The 25,101-nt window shown below is 41.5% G+C and overlaps 1 protein-coding gene across 3 annotated transcripts in view; it reads right to left on the bottom strand.

Moving 5' to 3' along the window:
- Positions 1-1,385: 1,385 nt before the first annotated feature.
- LARGE1 (LARGE xylosyl- and glucuronyltransferase 1) overlaps positions 1,386-25,101 on the bottom strand; it is a 276,798-nt gene continuing 253,082 nt past the window's right edge. For all 3 annotated transcript variants that reach the window (XM_002199467.7, XM_072923450.1, XM_030263115.4), the window contains 3 exons: positions 21,823-21,969; positions 16,487-16,682; positions 1,386-12,415 (listed from right to left, as the gene is read on the bottom strand). In XM_002199467.7, coding sequence (XP_002199503.2) covers positions 12,218-12,415; positions 16,487-16,682; positions 21,823-21,969 — 541 coding nt within the window. In that variant the 3' untranslated portion in view covers positions 1,386-12,217. The remainder of the gene's footprint in view (positions 12,416-16,486; positions 16,683-21,822; positions 21,970-25,101) is intronic.

Below are 25,101 nucleotides of genomic sequence, written 5' to 3'. Positions count from 1 at the left end.
ATGCCATTCACTTCCTGCACCTGCTCAATCATTCAGTTCCCAGTGCAAGCCAGCTTTGCCTTGTTCCAAAGTCAGGGAATTTAAGGCAGTTACACCTGCAGGTTTTCTTTTTCTCTGCAATGATTGTGGAGTTGAGCTTATAAAACTTCAATTTGTACATTTCCAGCCCTTCATCTTCCTTTTCTGTCAATTCTTTTCCCACCCACTTATATGTACATATGTTTTTTACAAGTATTTATGTTTCTGATAATGAATCTGGAGCTCTCTTTTTCTAACTCCTGTTGGACTTGCAGCCTATCCATGTACTACAAAAAACCCCTTATTTCATTCTGCAATTGTCCAAAAACACCCAAACAATTCAGCTAGCTTTCCCACTTACAGTGATTTTTCTTCATATTCTATCCAGTCTTTGAGAGTGGCTCTGTGTCCTACATCCAGGGACATCCATTTTTTTATGTTGTCCCTATGAATGTAAATTCTGTGTTGTCATCCCCAGCAAACACACTTTTATAGTTGAATCTACTTTGAATTCTGGTTTAAAAGAAGACCAAAACAAACCACAAAGAATTATGCAGCTGACCTTTCTTCCTATTCTTGCCCCAGTCTCCTTTCTTGATAATGAATGTCTGCAGAGAGGCTGTAGGCCACCAAGTAGAAAGGAAGCAGGAAGGGAAAGAGCCCCATGGTTCTGCTTATTAGTGCTTAAGGATACACCAGCTGCAAGTTACATTAGGGGAGGGGCACTTGCAGCTCTTAGCACCTGAAAAACCCATCAGCAAGGGTTAAGTAACAGAAAAGTGAAGGCTTCTGGCTTTTGGTTAGTTTTTTTTCCATGACCAAGAGAAGGGCACCTATATAATGTAAAATCCATGCTGCCACATAGCACATAAAGCCTTTACAGTACTAACCTTAGATTTGCTGCCATGCTGGTGGGGAGTTGTCATCCATCGCAGAGTATCCATCTGCTTGTTGTCATACTTACACAGAAAGCAAATAAACTGCACCCATCTGCCAAAATTTTGGCTTTGGTTACAAGGAGACAACAGCAGGAAGGAGGTCAAGGTCAAGTAAAGCAGATAAACATGATCAACTCTGAGCAGAGGATGACTCACCTGTCTTCAGTGGGAACAGCCTCGTATTAATGTGCCTGATTGAACAAGGGTTGGAGGAATAAACCAACGTAAAGGGAATGACAATGCAAAATTAAAAAGTAATAAAAATCTTAAAGTTGAAAACAAAACTGCTCATGACCTTTTATTTTTTTTTTTTTGTTTCCATCTGAAGAAACGATGGTATGCTCTTAAAGTCAGCACATGTCAAGTCAGACGCTGGAAAAGAATTGAGAGGATTATTTCACAATTTTATTGCACAACTGAAAATTAACCTTTTTTTTTTTAAAATATTTACAAGCCATTTACTTTGCACACACAATCTAAACAGCATTTTCCCAAATAAAATTGTCACCTAGAAAACTTACACATGGACCGAAGTATATGTGTAAATTAAGTGGTTTGTGTTAAATGTAAATTGCCTCAGTATGGAGAGGGAGGTGCTTGGAGATGGGACAGCATAAGGAAAGAAGACACATTTTTCTTTTCTTTCCTGAAACATTATTTAAAAATCTTTCCCCAAGCTGGGGAGAGAAACAGAAGAGTTGAAGCAGAAGGACAGCCAGGCAGGTGCTGAGTTGGAGAGTCAGAATCTTCAGTGCCACAAGCCTTGTTTCATGCATCGCTCACCCTAAAGGTCATGGCACTCCAGTTTTTCCCTGGAAAATGTAGAATCACCTTGGCCATGAGAGAAAAGAATGAGGTTTGAGTCTTAAGAAGAAACACACGTGAAAAGCCATTGTTGAGGGATTTTACCCCTTTCTCACAGTTTCTTACCTGCACTGTTGGAAATGTGCTGGCTGACACACTGCCACAAACCTGGCACAACCTGACCACCAATTCCAGGGGTAATATTTTACCCACCATTATGAAGCCCACAGTTTTGGGCTGAAAATGAGTGCTTTCCTGGCTGTTAGCACAAGTTGTCTGTCAACAAATGCAGCAGAGTCTCCGGAGTCCACAAATCACCCCTCTCCCGTGGCTGATCCACCCACACCTTTTCTGTCACATGGATTGTTGTTCTCAAGTTTGTCAGTATTATACTCAATATTGAGTATAAGGCCTTGTAGCACTTACTGCTTAGTTTCCAGGGGATTTTGACACCTGCAATCTTAAATGAGTAGGTGGCAACTCTAAAACTGATGCTCACCACCAGCACTGTAACCTTTCCTGCTACTCACAGAGCAAGGGGTGATGTGGGGCTGAAGTGAACTGAAATGCCCTCTTTTGAAGTCCTGCTCACTCCATTGACTCTCAAAGGAAACAAAGGGGACTGAAAGGGATGTCAATTGCCAGAAAAGGCTGCCCAGGAAGTGTCACCATCCCTGGAGGTATTTAAAAGAGTAGATGTGGCACTTAGGGACATGGCTTAGTGGTGGACTTGGCAGTGTTAGGTTTATGGCTGGACTTAATTATGGATGTCTCTTCCAACCTAAATGACTCCATGACTCTATGACCAGCTCCCACACCATGGGTCTCAAAACAGCTGCCAAGTTGCATGGGCTGAATCAGGGCCTGAATGGTTCCAGCTGGGCACCTAAGAACTAAGGATTCTGGCATTGTGAGATTAATTTGGTATTCAAATCACTTTGGTGCTATCTCTCATCAGGTTTTGGTACCATAGGGAGGAGAAATGGATTAAGTTTTGTTTTTGCATTAATGGCATTAGAGACCTAAGTCCTTTCCTCTCCCCTCTTGATTTTTTTTTTTCTTTTTTCTTTTTTTTTTTTTAATTTAACATGTTCTTGATAGTTTAAGGGAGCCGGTAATGGAGAGGTGCCTTTTCTCTATGTACCAGTTATAATCAGATCTCAGCACTGTGGAAGTTGTCTATGTTGTCGTTAAAATGCCTGTCAACACCAACCTAAGGTGGATATAAACATGGATTTAGGACTGCAGCAGATGGGAACATGGAGAAAAAGTGGAAATAGCAGAATGGGCTGGCTGAAGAAGGATCCTGAAATTGAACCCTGCAGAACTAGGGCGAAATTCATAAATATTTGAAACCTGTGCTAAAATTCCTGTCTTGAGTAGATTACTAACCCTCATAGTGCTGCTGATTTGAGCCCCACAGGACTATTTACAATTACTCTCTTCCTCTCAAAACAGTATTTTCCTGGCAGGTCTATGGATGTAGTAGACAGAAAACTTTGGACAAAATTAGTATGTGAAAAATAAACTAAAACACAGTGAACCTGTTTTTACAGCTTCATAATGATGATTTTTTAATCAGGTGTAGCTTGAAGATTAAAATTGAAAAAAACCCTGCAGAATAAATTTGTGTGGTGCCATGTGAGAAACATTGCTCCAGTAAATAACTCATGCAGTGGTTTGGTATTAGCCAGTAGACTTTCATAATTACTGGAAAAGACATTGCTAAGGTAGAAATAAAACTTGTGATAGCACAAACCAATTAAAAAATCCGCCAGGCTACAGGAAAGACTTTCCCTGCACTAACATAGAGGAAAACTCAACAAGCCCTCAGTTCTGTTCTCCACAGACAATGCTGTCACGTTTTCAAGTCTGACAGATGCAGAAGAAAGCTGCAACACATCAAAATAAACAGAACAGAATCACAGAATGTCCTGAGTTGGAAAGGACCCACAAGGATCACCAAGTCCAACTCCTGGCCCGGGACAGCACCATCCCCTAAGCTCATGCCATGTGCCTAAGAATATTTTCCAACTGCTTTTTGATCTTTGTCAGGATTGGTGCTGTGACCACTTCCCTGGAGAGCCTGTTCCAGTCCCAGCCACCCTCTAGGTGAAGAACTTTATCTGATATCCCACCTAAACTTCCCCTGACACAACTTCAGGCCATTCCCTGGGTTCTGTCACTCATCACAGAGAGAAGAGATCAGTGTCTGCACCTCCTCTTCCCCTCTTGAGGAATTTTTAATTGCAATGAGGTCTCCCTGCAAGTTCCTTCTTCTCCAGGCTGAAAAAGCCAAATGATCTCAGGCACACTTCCTATGGCTTTCCCCTCCAAACCCTTCAGCATCTTTCTGGATGGTCTCTGAGAGCTTTAGATCTTTATTATATTGTGGAATCCAAAACTGCCCCCAGGCCTCGAGGTGAGGCCACCCCAGTGCAGAGCTGAGCGGAACAATCCCCTCCCTTGCCCAGCTGGCCATGCTGTGCCTGATGCCCCCCAGGACAGGGTTGGCCCTCCTGGTTGCCAGGGCACTGCTGGCTCATGTTCAACTGTGAATATAAATATCTAAATTGAACAACATGAATAAAACATATTTTGCAAACTTTTAATTTCACTTATGAAAATGGAAATTAAGGGAATAAAATTTAGAAAATATTTATGTATTGGGTGATCTGATTCAGAGTTATTTTTTAGTACATGCCTTTTTTTGCTCTATGAAGTGTAAACAGAAAGATGATGATAGTGCCTGTATTCTCTGCATTTATGACAGAACCAGGAAGGTTAACTGGGTGGATATTTTATATTGATGACTCTCCGTGAATGTAAATTCTTGTGGGTCCTTACAGTACTCAATAACTTTTTTTAAATTGCCTTTTCTGTTTTTTGAAGAAGCCTTAACAGTAAAAAATACAAGATGTAAACTCTCTGTGAGCCATTTGAACCCATATGGAAATATTCATTGATATTATGGACAGAAAACTAATTTTGCTTTATTTGTCTGTTCTTTTATCAACACAGCAGAAGCTTCCTGCCTATTCTGAACACTGAGTCTCAGGTCAGCTGGATTAATTGGTGCTAATAGAATTAGTAAACACTGAACAAGGTGTCAAGGGAAAATACATACATCTCTTGTTCTCACTCTAGACCAGCAAACTGCTCAGTCCCATCTTTTCCTCACCCCAAGGGGCCTCTGTACACAGCAAGTGTACATCTAAAATGCAGAAAAGCTCAGCGAAGTCTATCATCAGAATAAGAGATTTCATACAAACTCACTATTGCCATCTAAAAACATTCACAGGCAGTGATGCCCCTTCGTTCCTGCTGCTGGCAGTTAGTTCTGACTGGATGAAGAGTTCATGGATCAATCCACATTGGACAGCTCTTCCTTCCCTTATAGCATCACTGGAGAGCGCTGCTGGAACAAGAGTTCCACAGGCAGATCAAAAGAAGAAATTCTATGAACCTCACTAACTTCAGCTTTGCCCCAGCCATTGACCTCAGTGCTGACAATTTAAGAAAGGCTGAATAGTCAAGACTCCTACTGTTATCAAGCTGCTATTACCTTTTTTCTTTTTTTTTTTTCCTTTTTCTTAAGGGCACCAAAGGATCAGTGTGGGGATCTAAAGAATTGAAACAAATTAACTATCTTTGAGCTGCTGAGAATGGTTTAATCTCAGTGCTTTCAATAATTTTACAATCCATAGAATTTACTGCAGGTGGGCCACATTGGCCAGTGTTTGTTAAGAAATACCACAAATCCAGAATGGGGTTAGTCCAGCCCACACATCCTATGAACAGATCTTCTGAGGCACTTCAAAATGCTTGTCTTCCCCATTCCTCTGGAAATCTGGCTACTTAAAACAAACCCATCCTACCCCCACCTGCAATTATTTACTCCATTTTTCTTTGCTTACCTGACAGACTGCTGATACTCCTTAGAGTGGTCCCAGTGATGGAGCAGACATGCTTGGACAGAGCTGGGTTTCATCACTCTCCCAAGTTCAGCTGTTAGCATTTGTAGGCTGGGGGTGAGAGCTACAGGGCCTCTGAATGTGTGATTTCCATCAGCTTCATAGAATCCCCTCCACATGAGAAAAGCCTGTAGAACAGAACTGCAGGTGTTCTGCTCTGAAAGCCTGAGAGCATGGGGGATAACTGATTTTCCTAAATCACAGTGTATACCTATCCTTTGGGAAAAAAAATCTGTCTTTGCTCAAAATTAAGACTGCTATCATATTATGAAAACCTCAATGAAAGAAGAAGTAAAAAGAAGTATCATACACCCAGCTGCTTCATTCACCCAAATATTATGCACTCTGTGCAGAGAAAGAAAGAGAACTCCCTCAAAAAAAACCTGAACGAAGATTTGTGTACAGACATCCTACTATATATGTGTGAGGGGACAGAAAGAAGTTTTATGAGCAAATCACCAACTCCACCACCAACCTGCAATTTCAGATCCTCTAACTTCCATGTGACTGAATTTACAGCTTTATCACAAGCCTTGTGATATAATGGTTAATGCTGAAAATTCACACATCCATTGACTCACAATTATGTTGCCATAATACTCAGAAATAGGCTAAGCTTGGCTTGAATTACCTGGCCTAATGTATCTGGGGACCTCTTCTTGAACATGTCTGGTAAGGGTAGGGTGTCTAAATCCCTGGTCAGAGAATTACCCTCAGGTCAGAACCATTTCTTTTAGAATGAAATTGTGTGTCTTGTGGCAATGGACCATGGAGCTCTCAAATGCAGCCTTTGCTACCTGTGCAGTGACTTCCACAAATTCATGCTGCAGAGATTTAAGATTTTAACCCTACAGAAATAGGAATTTGCTGGGAGCAGGAAGCTGCTCTTACCATATGAGGAGAAACTACACACAATGACTGAACAGATACTAAACTCTAAGCCTGGGCTTCAGATTGCTTACATCCTGACACTTTCAGTGACCTAACACTTACACTGGAGTATCCACTAACATGTCTGAACAAATATGTTCATATGACTGAACACACAAATAAATATTTGGCTGGCTTTCTAATTCCCAGATTATTTTTTTTCAACTCAATATAATATTTCTACTCTGTAAACAAACTCCAAATCCCAAGTAAGGGTAAGAGGAAAAGGTTTCAGTCAACTGATGCATACACAGCTCCTTTTGAAATTCTCATGGACTTTATGTTCTGTTTTGGGAATGTGTACTACTCACAAAACCAAACTCTTACAAAAGCAAGATTTTTCTAAATCCAGGTTCGTAAGCATTTCCTGAGCCATAATTTGCTGTGCACAGCCAGCAGCTTTTCCAAGCGATTTTATATTGTGAAACAATATACAATCTTCAAATAATCCCCAATACAAGTGTTTGGATGTAAATACATAATCTAAATATACATTATTAATTACTACTGTAAAAATTACTTCATTGAGCTATCAAAGCCTTCAATACTGCACTGGAAGTACCTGATTATTGGCTGGCATTTTCTACTAGTGACTTATTTGTTCCCATTTCACCTAGCAGAGTTGCAGAAACTTAGCTGCTTTTTTTCCCCTAATATTGAAATATGTTTTGAGCTAACAATGATACATTCTCTTTCTAGCACTCCCACCACTGAAAGTGTTAGACCTGGTTGAAGTTCATAAATAATGACACTCACCCCACTTGCTGAGCTTGCTGTGTTCTGCTGCTGCTGCTGCCCTGAAACCTGAGGAACACCCATACAGTATCTGGCAGAGCAGGAAGGAATGTCCTGAGCAATGCCTAAGAGTAATATCTCTGCTGATTTGCCAGGACTCCCAGTGCTTCTGGCCATTAATCTTTCTCAGCCGAAAACAGATGGGGCTATTAGGCAGGCTGAAGTAATGGGGGAAACTGGCAAGACAGAGAAGGAAATGCATTATCTTCTGGGTAGAACTGCACATAAAAATGAGAACATTAAAAATGTATTTTTCATTTTTAATTGGACGATGTATGATTATACCTACCAGAAAATGATGTGCAATGTGCTTTGTGCAGGGCATTTATAAAACTGTTCAGCTGTGCTAGGGCATTATTTTCCCCTGTGGAGAGAAACAGCAGCTACGGTTCTGACGAGGTTTTTGTGCCTTTCTCTCTAACACAGGGCTTGCTCTGCTGCAACAGCTACTGCAAATAACACTACAAAGTGCCTCTGTTGTTGCAGTAAAAGGAAAATGCAGCTTATGATTTACCAACAAACCACATGAAGCCAACTAGGTGAAAAATCAGTACTTTAGGAGTAATGGGAGCATATGTCATATTCAGTCTAACCAAGGCGATGGAACTGCAGGTACAGCTGCCAATTCCTTTATGCCATGGCATCCAAGATAATGATTACAAATAGAAAAAAAATAGCAAATTATGAAATGGGACCAGATAGTTTATACAGGAAACTAGCATGGCTGGAAGGAATTACTACAACTTGGACTTGGGGAAAAAACCTGATAGATACTAAGAACTATCCCAGATAAACAGAGACATTTTCTACGCAGGCAAATGGTAGATGATCCTTAGATAGAAAGTGATAGGATGGAAACTACAGCAGGGGTGTGTGTGTGTGTGTGTGTGTGTGTGTGTGTGTGTGTGTGTGTGTGTGTGTGTGTGTGTGTGTGTGTGTGTGTATCTCTATATATAGATATATCTACTGTGACAACAGAGAAAAATCATGGAAACTTATCAGAGAGGTATGATAAAGTATCAAATAAATGTTTCACCCAAAACTTGGGACTTGCAGAACCTGTTACAGGAAGAAGCATGAAAACAAAAAGAGGAGGACTAGGTGCCAGGCAGCAGGTTATTATTTGGAATGATAATTATGTCTGAAAGTGGTGGGATATTAAAAGGTGCTGGAAAATACACAGTTCTGGCTTTGGGACTTGAAAAGTTTGCAATGACTCCTAAATGTCAGTGATTTGTAGTGGAGAGGGAAAAGGGAGACATAGAAAAATATGTCAAGATAAGAACCCAATTTCTGTAATACTTTATTTCTGATCCCCTAATTAGGAAAAGGTGAGCATTTAGGAAGGTGAAAAAGGAAAATATCCTCAAAACCTAGTAGGGTGACATTCAAGGTAAATTTAAAAACAAAAACATCTTTTTCTTTTTAAAGAATCAATGGCTCTAAAAAAAAAGACTAGAAAATCTGAAATCCTCAGATTAAAATAGAAAGGGCTGATAGATAGCCATGGAGTATGGTACCCCTTGGATGAATGGAAGACAAAGACAGGGAAATGTTGATATGACTAAATGGAAAATTTTAGAAGCTATTCGGGCTAAATAGAAAATCTTCAGAGAATGGAAATAAAACTGTGTAAAGCTAAAAGGAAGGTATGTAATAGTTAAGATGGAGTTTGAGGAAGCTAAGAGGGAATCTGAAGAGCAAACAGTAGGAAGTTAAAACTGAAAATGAACATTTGTTCAGTACACCAGAAGCAGAAAGTGGAGATAACGGGCAGGCCACCCCAAACAAGTAGAAGAAACAATTAAAGACAGTAAGGACATTGCCAAGAATCTAAATGATTTATTTGCATCAGTCTTCACTGAGAGGGTGCTGGAATGGTATCTAAACGAGAGACTCACACTTTCCAAATATCAAAGATAAGGAGAGGTCATAGATTGAAGACTCAAGAGAGAAGTTGGTGGAACAAATCAAAAAATCAAAGGCATTAAATCACCAGGTTTATCTGCTACTTCCGGAAGATTTCAGGAGAAAACTGAAAATTAAGCAACAAAGTTCCTAGCAAATACTTACTACAGCAGAGGACTGGAAGACAGACAGTGTTATAACTGAGTTGGGAATTTTTTTGGTTGCCAGTGGTAGGTTTTTTCATGGTGTTGTAGGAGCCCTGGCAGTTACAGACAGATATGTAATCCTAACTTGCCATCAGGTAAATTGTTTGAAATGTGCTAAAAACCCCCAAGACCCACACCTCTCAAATTATGAAGCACAGAGACAAATATGACATGACAGATACAAGTCAATACAGTGTCTATAAGGACAAAAAAGGGACTCTGTACCTACTACCAATTTCTGAGCTGGTAACACCAGCCAGCACACCTAAGCCTACCTGGGAGGCCCCAAAACTCACTCTACAGGCAAGTAGCAAATCATTACCTCCCTGATGCCCCATCCTTCACCACTGAGAAGAGAATAATGAGAAGAATGCTGATAATGGAACAGCCAAATAATGTACAGGTTATGCTGCTGTAGGGCAATCCAGCCTATCCTTGGGCAATGTTGTTAAGCCAAGGAGAAATGTACATCTGGAACTGAAAATTTTTAATACATATGGAACATAATGGTGGCCACACTGAAGCTCTGACTGGAGATTTCATGTAGGTATAATGAGTGTTAGCCTCTCTTAGATCAGCTTTAGGGATCCTTCTGCACACTGGCTAATCAACAGTCTCTGTGCTGCAGGGTTCTTCTCACTCTCAATCAGCACAGTGACCTGTGCCTTTAATGGTAATACAGGACTTGGGGAGTTAAGACTGATATTTTTAAAAGAACATATCTTAGCCAGAACTGAGCACTAATGTCACTTCTTCCCAGCTCTCTCCAGCTTTATATGTAAATCTTTACATAAAGCCATTAAGAACAGAAAAAAAGCTTTTTGGAAAATTATGCAGTGATACATTCTTATGCAGCCAACACTCCCAGGGGAAAAAGTGAAAACTACGCACAGCCTCCCGCCCCTTTTTATTTCTTGTCAAAGACATTGCCTTTTTTGGCTTTTCTTATATATACACAGAATGATGAACTGATATTTGTAGTTTAAATGTCTGGTTTAACTGCGTGGTTTCCACCGTAACAGAAATCACTCACAAAATGTCAGGTTAGAAATAAAACCAAGCTCTAGAGGGATGAGGTGGGGAGGAAAATAGAAGGTCCAGTGGCTGAAAAACAAAATGGAAAAATGTGAGCAGAACGCAATATGGATCCATTTCCCAGCTCAGGCAGTGGTATTGGTACATGTAGTTGTTTGGGGTAGGGAGACAGACACATTTGTCACTGAGTTGTTTCTGCTTCCTCTATTAACATTGCAACAGAAATTACAAATAGCCCTGAAAGGGGTAGTGCACCTCATCTCTTCCTCCCATGTAAACACAACATTAATACTGAAGATAAAGAAAATGGCAAAAAGTCCAGTGTCTTGTTTTCTGCATTTTGCTTGTTAGGTTCCTGTTCGCCCTCCAGGAAATTCCTGTGTGTACCGATGTTGTGAACTTGACCAGTCCACGTTCAAGCAAACACTCACTCAGATTCCCAACACATTCTTTTCTCCCCGTCCAATGGGGAGTTTATTCCTAACAGTTCTGCTCCTTTTAATTATAAACTCCTTTAACGAAGTAGTTCTGAGACCTTGCAGCAGGCAGCAGGAGAGCACCAAGGCTACTAGTTACCTTTTTACTAGTTTGTATTCACTGTTCAAGCAAAGAAGTCCACTTAAAGCCTAAGGCCCAGTGCCTTCATGGATGGGCAGCACTGAAATTAGCCTACAAATCAGTATTCCTCTGGTACGATGTGCCTTATAGGTAAAATCCAATTCTTGCCTAAAAAAGATAAAGGGTTAGAGCCAGGCCCTTTATCTTATGAGACATGTGTGAACAAGTTGCTCTGATGAAAACAGACTTTAAACTGACAAGTTTTGTTCACTTTCTGGCAGACCTACTGATCTTCTTTACTGGACCACCAAAACTGAAGATGGCAAAGAAACACAAGGGAGATATTTCCTTGGCAAGGAAAGGAGCAGCATTTAGGACGGGGCAAAGGTAGGGTGGGATAGAGGGGATGTTCCTGATAAAACAACTAATTTGAGAAAAAAAGACCAATCAATATCATGTATACAACTGAACCAGTAACACACCTTCTCAGGAGTGCAGTATTGTATAAGTGTCCCCTGTGTTTTCAAGGCTAATTCAGACCTTTGGCTCATCCTGCATTAACAAGGTCATCCATGTTAACAGGGCCCCTGTGAAAGTTCACAGGTGAAAGTTCCCTTTTAGAGTAGTGCAGATTTGAAATTCACAGGACAGCGACCCGAAGATCTTCCTTTACAGATAAAAAGCATGTCAAATTATTAAATAGCAACATGAAATCCTATATTCTGAAGGTCTGTCTGTGCTCTGCAGTCAAGAGAGCGGAGTGCAATCCCAGCCCCTGCTCAGTCCCCACCTTGGGTGGCTCGGAGGGCGCCCGGCCTGCCCCACTCGCAGACACCTCACGAATGCTAAAGCCAACAGACCTGGGGCAGTCAGGGAAGGGATGAACGAGGATAGTCCGAAGACATGTCACTTCAAATTTCTACTGTTAGAACTGCCAAGTATGATATAAAAACAGAAAGTATTTCTCAGTTTGGAGTTCGAAGCCCAGGCCCCAGACGCTGAGCGGCTCTTGCCTCGGTGTCCCTGCCGGCTGGGCACGGGCCCCACGGCGCTAACTGTTGTTCTCTGCCGTGAGGTATTTGAGGGCCGCGAAGCCGTAGTGGCGCGACATGTCCTGCTGGAACTCCTCCTTCAGCGTCTTGAGACAGATGCGGTATTGCTTGTTGGAGCGGAACTTGGTGATGTCGAAGCTGGGCGCGTGCGGCATGTGGATCATGTAGGCGTTGGGCAGCACCGTGAACTCGTACTCCTGCGGGACAAAGACACGGCTGTGAGGGGATCCCAGCCTCCTGCAAGGCACCTCCACAGCCAAACGTGCTCCAGCGTGTAACGGTGTGGTTTGTGTCTCAGGAACAACAAACCCATCAGGGATCTCAAACAAGCTGCCTTTCTTTTTTCAGGTAGCTTTTTCTTGGTTTTTAAGAGATCTACTTTCTCTTTTTGTAAAAAAAAGGCACCGTTACTAGACCAACCTTCCTGCAATGAGCAGGGATATCTTCAATTAGATCAGGCTGCCAGAGCCCCATCCAGCCTGACATTACATGTTTCCAGAGATGGGGCATCCACCTCCCCTCTGGATAATCTCCACCAGTGTTTTACCACCCTCATGGTAAAAAAACCCCAACTATTTTAAAGCATTTTACTCCATATAAGCCAAATAATGGGGAAATAGTACAAAAGGCACACCTGAAGCCATGTCTGCCACACAGATTTTTCAGCAGTGTGATTGCAACAACACTGCTGTGACTACACAGCACAAGTCTCAAGTATCCATGCAAAAACACGGCTTTGCCCCTAAAATTTATTTTTCTTGGGATGCTGGAATAAGCTACATTTACAAAGGCAAAACTGCATGACATGTGCTGCATTGCCTATATGCTAAGATATTTACAGAGACAAAACTGTCCAAAACTATTTATAAACCTGAAATAAGGGGAGAATATGTTATCATTTATAGGCAACGTGTGAAAATGAACCTGCTAATTCCATATGCTTTGAGACATTTTTACTCAAATTAAGTGCACCCTCACAAATTTTGAGATACTGTGCTAACTCGCCTTCTCCTGTAAAACTTCTCTTATTCTCTTTATATCTGACCAAGTTCAGTGACAATTTTTGTTGTTAAAAATGATGGTTGATTAAAGTCTCCATTATTCCTGTTAGAGTCTTTGAATTTTTACAGGTAAATATATGAGGATTAGAGAAAAGCTCAGAAAAGACTGATTCTTAGACAAGCTGTGTAGGATACACAACAAGCAGGTATCTTCTGCAAGGAACTGGGTAAGGGATTGAACCTCATTATTCTGTAGCCAGATGAAGTACCCAAACCACTTTTTTCAAATGGAATTTCAAGAAGTCTGAGTTGTATTGGATGCAAATTACAAAGAAACTTTGAAGCCTCCACAGGCAAATTTCCTACTTTCTCACACAGTTTCTATCTACAGCTGTTGCTGGATTGATTTATTAACCCTCTCCACAAAAGAAACTGGCCAGGGAAGGAAGAGTCACAGAGCATGCTGGCTTTATAGCAAGTGGTCCCCTGGTTTGCAATGCCCAGTCACTTGTAGATTTAGGAGTCTGTGCAGAGACAAAGAATATCTGCAGCAAAGAGGCAGAGTACCCCAAAATATTTTAGTAGGGAAAGAGAGTTATGGGAAAAAACACACTTGTGCTGATAAACCTGAGTGTTTCACCTGTGAGTGCTGGACAGCTAAGTGCAGATGCAGCTCCTTCTTCCCAATGAGAACGTCTGTTCCCTGACAGACACTGCTAAAGTGGTAAATCTTTGTGTCAATTTACAATGTTGTCATATATAGGAATGGGGTCCTCTGAGTTTCTGTTTGGAGTGAAGAATGTATAGCAGAGCAAAATAATGTGATGCTCACAGGCAGAATTTATTCAGGTGGAAGGTGCTTAGGACTAACGGGGAACCAAACGTGAAACCAAAGTCTGGCATCATGGAGTGAGGAGAGATGATAAACTACAAACTACAGAAAACCATTCTATGGGACCTTAAAACTATGGGCCGGAGCTGCAAAGGAAGATGCATGCCCCTCATACAACCTTTTCTTTGTTCTCTGTTTGCATCTCAAGTCTGTAATACTGCAGGTGAGGGACTGTCTACACTCTGCGGTGCTAACTGTTCAGCACAGCAGCGTTCCATCCCTCTGAATGGCCTTCAGACACATAAAGCCTTTCAAAAAACTGTGAGTCTACTGCTAAGAATCCCCTTTGAAATAAGCTGGGCTAGGGTCCTGGAAACGGGACACTCACAGTCCTGGAGTGGAAAGGTAGGGAAAAGTTTCCTAATTACCTTGCCCTACTACATGGAAGCCTCCCTTGAGAAGGCAATGCACTTGCAGGAACCTCTGTCCCTATCTCCTAGATTACAAATTCTTTAGATGGAGACTGGCTTTATCTGTGCATTTGTACAGCATCCAGCTCACTGGACACCTGCATGCTCCCAGAATAACAATGACAATTATCTCCATGCCATGTCCTGCTCTGAGGGATGGCAGTGGCACAGGCACTTGGAAAGGGATCTGGAACAGACCTTTTGACAGACACTGCAATCGTGAGGAGCAGTGAAATAACTGAGAAACTGCTCTGCCTGCTGGTAATGAAGCCAGCCAAGCAGCTGGCAGCAACCTGATCTGTGCACGCCCCAGAGCAGAGGAATGCCTCAGGGAAAGCGGCTGTGCCATCCCATGTCTCCTCTAGGCTCATTTGTGGAAGAACCTGCCAATACCCATATTGCTACCAAGGAAAATGAAACTTCTTTTGAATGTGATACTGTACTCAAGGCTGGAAGAGAAAAACAATTTCCCAGAGTTAATACCAACCCAATGGTCATTTAAAATAATTGTGCTATGATCAACTTTGAAAACTGATTTCCCATGTGTGAATCCCTGTGCTGGGCAGACACCTCTGAACACAAGAGTTAAATCCTGAATGCTACCTAAGAGCTGCCACTGGGAACATAAGCCTTGATACCCATATTAACAAGTAATAAACCACAACTGATGGTTAATTAATTAGTACTTCAAAATGCACTGGAAAATTGCAGTGCTATAGCAAAGTATTATTAATATAAGGGACAATGTTTTTTCTGTAAAATTTTTTGCCATGTAGATAAGTACAAATTTGCTGGGAATGCCCCTGGCAAACAGAGGGCAAGTGGCTGCCAGCCCATGTGGTCTTGCAAGCAGAAGTAGAAAATATCCTTCCCACACATGCCTGCACACAAATACACTGTAGCCCACACTCCAGAGATACAATCTCCCACAAACTTGCTCCAAGCCTTGAGCTGTTCTGCTTCACATAAACTAGTATGACTTGAGCACAGAAGATCTGCTCTATGCTATTCCAGATTCATAGCAGAAGCTATCACAGAAGGATAAAGATCACCAAAACCTATTTATTTGGTTAGCATGAAATGCTACTAGTTCAAACACTGGGACTGAAACCAAACTGGAAAAAACTGCAACAAACTAAAAAGAAATGCCATGACCCAGACCTTGCTGATGAGCACAGTGGGTAGCTCCTCATCCAAGAACAGCAAGGAGATGCAAATCCTGCCATTTCAGTGAGCAGCACCACTGGGCTCCCATGGAGCCATAGTCACTGCCAGCCTCTAAGATTTAGGTTGGCAGCAGGGGCCTTGGCAACTCTGAGAGCTCTGGTGCCAGTTTGGGACTCCTGAGCTTTCTCTGCATCCTTATTATTATAAATTCTGCCCAGCGGCTTCATCCCAAGTCACAGATCCAAGAAGAAGGTAGCCTAAGGCTCAAGTACCTGGATCCTTTAGAGTCAGCACCACAGCCCCAGACTTTGGAAATGTAAAGACTTCAGCTTTGCAGAAATGTGCTGTAAATCCCAGCCAGAAATTAAAGATGCTTGCCTTGAATTCAACTAAAGACTAATTTTTGAATTGTAGATTAATATTTGGGACTCATAAACCTCAATTTAATGGAAAAAAATCCAGCTACGTCTATGTGTTCCTTAGTAAGTGGTGGGATTGGCAACAACTGCTGCAATGCTTCGGTCAGGAGGAGAGCACTACAGGGGTTGTGCTTCTGCAAAACAATTAATTTCTTAGAACTGACAAATAAATGAACTCGGACTCAGCTCTTTATTTAATTATTGACAAACATTAAACAAAGCATTCCCAACTCATGAAGCACTCATTAAGGAGCTGAGTAAGGCCAGATGAACACTTTGGTGTTACAAAGCGTGACACCTTCCTACAGGACACAGAGAGATTCCTGCAACAACCCTGCTACAAAGCCCTGGGTGAGACACTCGTGTGTCATCTCCTCACCTGCGCATCCAGTTCCATGATGTGAGCTACTTTGTTCCAGCCAAATCCCACGAAGCGCCTGTCATACTCCGGGCAGTCCTTCCTCACGACGACGTATGGCTCAAAGTCTGCTTCCCACTCCACGCGGTAGGGGGTGGTGGCCGTTCGCCACTTGGCAAAATTTGTTGGCGCGTGCCCTTTCGTCCAGACGTGGTACCTGAAACAGATATAAACGGCAGGGATGTGGGGAGGCAATTAGATAGAAAGCATCCTGGCGAGGCAACAGAATATTACCTGTTAGATGAAATGCTCAAAAATAAGGACATTAGCTTACAGTTCACATCATCATTTTCAGGACGCATCAGAGGCAATTTCTAGGACTATTTCCAGCATGCCTCCCAGAGCTCAATGCTTAAACACATCTAGCTGGTGAAGGATAGTGTGAAAACAGTACCTCATGCTAATGTGAGAAACCATTACACAGTACCCTGTCAGTTCATCTGCACTATAAGTGCTGTGTCTTATTCCTAGCAACCAAGCAGCTGCTTCGGTCGGTGCTCTAAAATCGGTGTGGAAATCTGCAGCTCAGATAAAGTCCCTAAAATTAGCTATTTCCCCACCATGGTGACATTCTGTTTTATAGGCAATTTTATAATTTGCATGAGAGACACCTGCAGCTCTGGATAGATGTTCCATTTTATTAATTACAGTTATTACTATGGCAGGAACCAAGCTCCATAATTACATTAATAAGTAAAATATTACATAAAAGCTTTCTGCTCTGAGTTCTACATTGTGGGGAGTACTCCTGTGATCTTCAGTAAGGTAATCAATTTGATTTACAGAAAAAGATCCTTTTATATTTTGCTAATCTTGTTTAGGTCACAGCAGGTCTCTTCCTAGCACAGCTTGAATACACCCCATTAGTGCCAGGGTCAATGACTCTCTCGCCCACTTATTCTAACACTTTCCAAAAATCAATGAGACAAGCTCTTTCTTCAGATTCATAGATTAATTAATGAAACAAAAGCATAGCAGGTATCTGTATTACAACACTGAGATAGATAGGCAACAGAAGGAACAAAACAAATATCCTGCCAATTTGTAAAGTAAGGTACATTGAATTCACAGGGATGACTCATTTGCTAAAAGTGAAGGGATTTGAGCACTAAATATTGCAAAATTACAGCATGACGTAATGTTTAAACCCCAGAAATTCTCATAACATTGTAAGCCATTGCTAAAAACAGGAATATAAATCACAGCCTAGGAGTTTTCATTTGGACATATTTGGATGGATTGTAATAGGATAATCAGAGGTGTTCAGCTTTGCTGACTCTCTGCTTAGGGCAGTGCAGGAAGACTGAATTTTTACTATGGCATTGGGGGTCACAAGTAATGTATCGTCCTTTGTATTCTGCATTTATGGCCCTTTGTATGTTACATTCTAAACTGTAAACAGATTTCACCACTTTCAGATATCTCACTTAGGAACCAGGAGAAACAAAACCCTTCTGTGTTAAAAGAACTGACAGTGAAATAATTCTCCAGAGATTATTAGAAAGTAGTGCCAGATTCACAACGATGCTTATAACTGTTAATGCCCTTTGGAATCATTGCCAAAAAAACTATCCCTTTTCTTGGTCTCTTTTGAAGATGAGTGGCTAACCTAGCCAGTCACTAATGTGCAGTGGTCTATGCTGGAAAAAAAAAATTAAACAACCCAACAGTCACAATGTGGGGTTTAAAATGATGTAAGATTGTGGAGGGTGCTGTATCTTCTAAAATCCTACCTCCGGCATTTTGAAATTAATTATGATAATAATAATAATGACTGCTAAACACTTATGAAGTGATTTGTATCTTCAAAGCCCCATACAAACTTTGGTTAATTGACAGATTCCTGCAGAGAAGCAGCCAAATGCTGCTGTGATTCTAGTAACACTCTCTCACTGATTTAAACAGGGGGTAACAAGATACTAACCATAAAAGGAATTAATTTTCTTTCCACCCTTTTTGGAGGTATCAGTGTAACCACCTATATCAGCTCAAATATAACCTCTGTGAGTCAAGAGAGCAAAATAGAAGGGCAAAATAAATAACTGGGAAGAGACAATTAAGGGAAAATATGGAACTGGGACTGCAGAAACAAAAAGCAGAAAGGAAGGAGGAGATTTGGTTGTTAACAACAGAAGTTATTTACTTGCCTCTTCAGAGTGATTGATGTGAGCAGAAGGAAAGAGAAAAGCAAAAGGACATCTAAGGTCCTGACAAAGAGGTAAATTAATAGAGGATGCTCAAATGAGGTGTACACACAGTAGAGATGGAGGAGCAATTAGACTGAAAACAGTCTAATTGTGAGAACATTAAAAGAATTGTGAGAGCATTATTGGATTACATACACCAATCTGCTGGTTACTGAGAGATACCTGTACATACAATATATATGGGCTCATACACAGATAATCTGCTGGAACTAGGTCTTGGTCACTGGCTGACTACATGAACTGTACTGCAAAGAAAGACAAGCAGGCACCATTCCATGGAGGTCCACAGAGAGGAAGCTCCCATTAAAGGAGGAGTTGTTTCCAACAGACTTTACTATCAGTGATGCAGTTGTGAGAAGAGGTTAACTGTCTATACTGGTATTCCATCTCAGAGGACAAATGAATAATGTAATTTTTTGCTCAGACTCTTCTCACTCAAGATTTAAATGAACATTGAATTTTAAGGCCACACTCAATCTGACTGAATCCCTGGATAACTTTATGAAAATTGAGAATAACATACTTTTCACTACGCTCACAATTTTGACAAATCCAAACCAAGTAATTTCATCTCCCTAAAATCACGATGAGTTTCTTTCCCACAGAAAAAAACTGGAACACACCACATTCCCTCCTCCTCCACTGTGGATCCAATGCTTCATTTTACTTGTGTTCCTGATTGCTTTTATTTAAAATAGATTTTCAGAATTATAGTAAACTTTGCTAAAGTTAGCAAAATGCAGTAGTTGTTCGTCTCAGAGTGGTCTTCCTCCCTTTCTCCCCTAAGCTTCCTGTTTCAATGAGAAAGATGAATGAAAACAGAACTTTCCCACTTCTGTTCTCAGATGCTTCAACATTTTGCTGGATTGTGGATGCAATCAGTTAATTAGTTAATCAGTTGTTGCTTTTTATGTTTTCTCACTACAATGATGTGTCTCCTGCCAGCTGTGGCTTCCCCTGTGCCTGGCTGTGTGGGGAGCACATTTGTTCCCATCAGCTCTTAGCCAGGCCTGAGCAGGCACATCTTTGGGAGCACACCCAGCCAGCAGCTGCCAAGGGAGCCAGCGGGCTGGCACAGAGCCCCCGCTGGGGCAGAGGGTTTCACACAGCACACCTTGCCAGCCACAGATGCTCACTTGTCTTCTCTTTTCTTCTGCTGCTGACTGAGGGATGTAATTGAGAGCCGTTGTGTACTTCTTAGCTGCCCAGAGGTAGAAAAGGTCACCATTTAGAAAAGAGGTGACAAAAGCAATTTCAGTGAGGGAAAGATTGTAATCTGCCGTGTGGTGTGAGGGACTGGGATGCTGCAGGCACTCTCAGCAATCACTGTCACGGCAGTCCTCCCCAGCTCACTCCCACCCGCTCAGCCTCAAACTGCAGTGTTATTAAAGCACCTTGAAGGTGGAGGTGGAAATTCTCAGCCCAGAGAGCAGATGCTTTGTGGCTGTGGATAAATTTGAGCAATGAAATGAGCCAAAACAAACTGAAGAAGCATTTGTAAAATGTATCCTACATGAATATGTACACCAGCTACAGACTGCATGTCCTTCAAGTCTTACTTAACCTTGCTTTGGAAAAACTCCCACTGATCTTATAGTCATTTTTGCCTGAGTAAGACTCAAGAAAGGATTTGCAAATCCAGCTGTGTACACAACATACCAACATGCTGTATAGCTTGAAGATGAAATCTGTAGTGGAAGGCCACCACTGTGCAGTAGAATGCAACATCTGAAAATCCTGAGGGTGTTATTTTCCACTGGAAAGACTTTTTCTCTCAACTACAGGAGAGACAACTATTTTTTATCAGATCTCTTGTTAATTTTTATGTCTTTTGTATGATAAGGAATGATGGCAGAGGGAAAAGTACTTGCTCTATCAGTATCCTTAAGTAATTTTCCAGAGGCATGCCTCTTTCAGTCACCTCAAATTCCTGTTTCAAGGCAGTCACTGGTAGAATTCTGATACTGACCAGAATTATGTTTTCCAGACTCATACAGGCTATCTGCTATCATATGTGCATGTAACCATATGAGGGAAGGGTGGCTGCTGCAACGAGAGAGGTGTGTAATATAGGGAATGGGAAAAACGTGAGGAAAGCTCTAAAGTAAGAGAAGGATGAGAGAGGTATGATATGGAGCTCCTCCAGCCATGGATAATGCCTAGCTTTTTCATAGCTTTTATCTCTAGATCTCGAAATACTGCAAAAAGGAGAGGTGAACATTGTTACCTGTATTTCAGAGATGGGGAACAGAGATTAAAGAAAGCAAAGTGATTTGTGTAGCACCTCTCAGCAGGGGAGAAGTGGAGCTAAGAATGAAAGTCTCCTAAGCCCCCTCTCTGTGCAACATCATAAGGCCATATTGTACTCTTCCCATGGCTGAGATGCTTTACACATGTCTGCTAATCAGACCTTACCACACACACCCAAGAGATGGTTAACCCCTGGTAGTTGCATTTTAAAACTGAAGAGTCTGGCAGGTAATAGAAGTGACTTGTTCACAGCCTCAAAAGAAGTCTGCTTCAGAGAGGAGCTCCAAATTTAGGTGTTCTTTGCTTCTTAGCCTCTAGTCAGAGTACTCTCTTACCTCTGCACAGAAGAACTCTACGTATTTAAGCAGCTGTTTCAAACTTTAAAAGAGCGTAAGACAAGCCTGTGTTTGTTTTTCCAGTAAGGAAGAGAACCTTCCTAACTGGAAAACCAGTAAAAGAGAACCAATGGACAGAGATACATTACTTTTGGTCACATGAGAAGACACAGCTACCCAGATAGTATTTGGCAGCCAAAAAGTAAATTACATGCACTTGAGTGTAATGGTCATGGCTTAATTTTGTAGTGCAATAAAAAATGATGAAAATAAAACAAATTTGATTTAACAACTGAAGTCGTTCAGTAGAGGACTGTAATATGAGATAAAATGCTGAGCTTACAGACAGAATATATCCACACGATTCTGTTCACTGCCTACAAAAAGGGGAAAAAATTCCAGTAAGTTTCTTAATGCAGCTGACAGTGAAAGAGAAGAACCAAATATTCAGAAGACCATAAAAACCAGAGATAATGACCACAGGTTCAAGAGTACTTTCCATTACCTGAATGTAAAGAGGGTTCCCATGTCCAACATAGATAACAGCTCTGCTTTTGACTTGGGGAAGGAGAGGCGGTAGCGTAGGGTCTCAAAGGCAGGTACAATCAGAGCTTTCTTGGTGCTAGCTAGGTCTAGCTGGATGACAGACTTCCTGGCAAAAGAGACACAACAAATAAAAGCAGGAAAATTTTCAACTGAGCAAATCACTGAGCTTTTCAAAATAAAGTGCAAAAAATTGGCAGTTAAGATATTATAAATGTAACCATGGCCCATATCTTTTCCTACAGGTGCTTCAAATTTTCTTCTCCTTTTGGTCTGCTGCTCTAAGAGCAGAGAGAGTAACAGAATTCCAAATGAGCTTGTGTGTTTGACTGATCAATGCTGATCAGACTGTTGGCAGCAGGGAAGTGCTCTACACTTGAATGGACTGGGATGCCTCTCTTTTTCCTTCTTTTTGCTGCAAGTTGCTCAGTGCAGAGACTGTTTTGGTGTGTGAATGTGTGTGCACATATGCATTTCACACAGGGCTCTTTTCCAGGCAGGGGCCTTGGGATGACTGTTGCAGCAGAGGAGCAGCTTAGCAATCTCTCATCCTGCCTGACAGAGGTGTTCAGCCTATTCTTTCCTAACCTACTAAAGCTCAAAGAAAGAGAAGTAACTTTTCCATCCCCCAATTGAATCTTACTATACCTGTCATTAGAAATAACTCTGTCTCAATTTTTATTTAATTATCTCCATATTTCATACCAGAAATATGCCTCTCTCTCCCTGTCAAAGTCAGTTCCCCTTAACAGGATTCACTGTCCTGACTTTTATGTTACTGCAACAAGCAATCAAGGAGAATGTTGACAAGCAGCAAACTCTCTACAGCCTTTTAAGATGAAGGAATTTGGATCACTGTCCTAATAACAGAAGAACCAAACAAACAATTTTTCTAAGCCCAGAATACCTAGAATTCATTCATACTGCTGTCACAGAAAAACAAGATGAGCACAACTACTTCATAAAATCTGAATTTTAGAGAATTCATACCACCCTATCGGCCTGTTCTATATTAAGCAATCTGTTCTCAGCTCCTTACTGCAAAGTTTGCATTGTTTAAAGAGCCCCTGACACATTCCAGTTAACTTTTCACAACTGAAGGATTTTAACAGCATCTTATAATAAATGGTTTTGTACTTTACTCTTGCAGCTTCTCCCTCACCATCACTAGAGGCCAAGATATCTGCATTTCAATAGATGACTCCTTCACAATCAGCATTTGTGACCTTCCAAAGTTGTTGAGCAGTGCCAGTATATGATCTTTATGATGCTTCTAAATGTTTCTTCCCTTTCACACTTCTGAGAGCAGGGGATACTAATACAGTTTCTGTTCCAAAATCTAAATCTTTCTGGTCTCTGTGCAATCTATCAGCCTTGAGCAGTACAGCTTTGAGGATTCAGTTCTAGGAAGGAGCAGGTAACATTTGTAGTGATGCTCATCCTTTGGGCTCTGCAAGGAAATAGCAGCTTCCATTTATGGCTGTTACTATAACTTTGTTTTATGGAGAGCTTAAAAAGGCCCAGGCAAAATGCAAGACCTTGCTGTGCTTGGCACTGTCCAAGAGTAGGAAACAATCCTGCACACCAAAGTTTAAATCTGAAGCTGACCAAAGCTGCAGCAGGCACAGGTATCAAGCACAAGTAACAGCAGAAGCTGTCAGACAGAGCAACTTGTGTTGAATCTAGTGCTGAATGTGACTTATTCTCTAACATATGGGAATGCTGTCGATACCAGCGATCCTTTTTGCACACTCCCTGCTGCTCCTGTCACCTGCAAATTTTATACAGTTGTCAATGCCTGAACTATTAAAAGGAATAAATTATAGTACCTTCATGAAGAAATCAAAAAGCAGAGGGAACAAACTGACAGAACAGCCTGGAATCACTTGCACTGACAGAGATCAACATTAAAAGTGAGGTAAGCGAAGAGAAACAGAGGTCTGGAAACAAGATACTTGAGGGGCATTGAGGCAAACACACAGATGTGGAGATACTTCCAATTGTGATATTGTAAAATAAAATAGCAGGACATTCTCTGCAGAGATATTCTCAAGAGATGTGTGATCATCTGAGGTGCATGTTGGTATAGCGGGTTGACCTTGGCTGGACACCAAGAGCCCACCATGCTGCTCTCAGCCCTCCTCTGCTGGGTATGGGAGAGAAAATAAGATGGAAAACAACTTGTATGTTGAGATAAGGCAGTTCACTAAAGCAAAACCAAAAGGTTGAGTGTGCACCAACAAAGAGAAAAGTAGAAAATTTTATTTTCACCTTCCCATCAAATGATGTCTGGCCACTTCCAGGGAAGCATGGCTTCAGCACACATAGTAGTTGCTACAGAATGCAAACATTATAAATAACGAATGCCCTGCCTTACACCTCCTTCTCTCAGCTTTTGTATCTATCTGAGCTGACATCATTTGGCACGGATTCTCCCTGTTCAATTTAGCTCAGCTGTATTAGTTATGTCCCCTCCCAAGACCTTGCCCACTGCCAGATGGGGGCAGAATGATGGAGAGGCACCACTGATGCTGTGCCAGCACTGCTCAGCAGCAGCCAAAACACTAGTGCATCATCAACGCCTTTCCAGCTACCAAGGCAAAGCACAGCACCGTGAGGGATGCTATGGGGAAAGCTCAGCCACAACCAGTACAGGTGGTAAGGTCAAAGTGAAGGGCTCTCTAAAACACAGCTGGGAGTTGAGACACACTCAGACAAGAAGCCCAGCAGCACTGACCTCTAAGTAGAATCACCTGCCCTTGAAGTGGACTCAGTGACATCAAAGATGGATGCAAAGGGAAGAAGAAATCACTGCTGACAGCCAGATGTTAAACTTCAGAGACAATGGACAACAGAGGCCATTTAAACTGTGATAATGGCAGGGAGGACAAGGACTTGTTAGAAAAAAACACACCTTCCATTTTCTTCTCATAACTTGGCTGGTGGTCTGCTCCGTGGATAACCAGCTGAAAATCTAACTTCTTCCCACTGAAAGCAAATCAACCTTTTCATTTTTCTGTGGGATGACTTTCCCTCCTGTTTTGAGTGGAGGTGCTATTTGTTGGTTGACTGGTTCTGTTACACTTCGGGAATAGAAAAATTTTGTTGGTGCTGCCAGATATCTGGAATATAACGTAGGGAATACATTTGCTTATTTTGCAATCTAGCATTGGCAAACCAGGAAATTCTTGCACTATCCTGATGAGGGCTGGTTTTTTTTGATTCAGTAGTATTGATTCAG

The sequence above is a fragment of the Taeniopygia guttata genome, chromosome 1A (genome assembly GCF_048771995.1).
Source record: "Taeniopygia guttata chromosome 1A, bTaeGut7.mat, whole genome shotgun sequence".
Lineage (NCBI taxonomy): Eukaryota > Metazoa > Chordata > Aves > Passeriformes > Estrildidae > Taeniopygia > Taeniopygia guttata.
The sequence above is the reverse complement of the archived record's forward strand: the minus strand, read 5'-3'. Positions and strand labels throughout refer to the sequence as shown.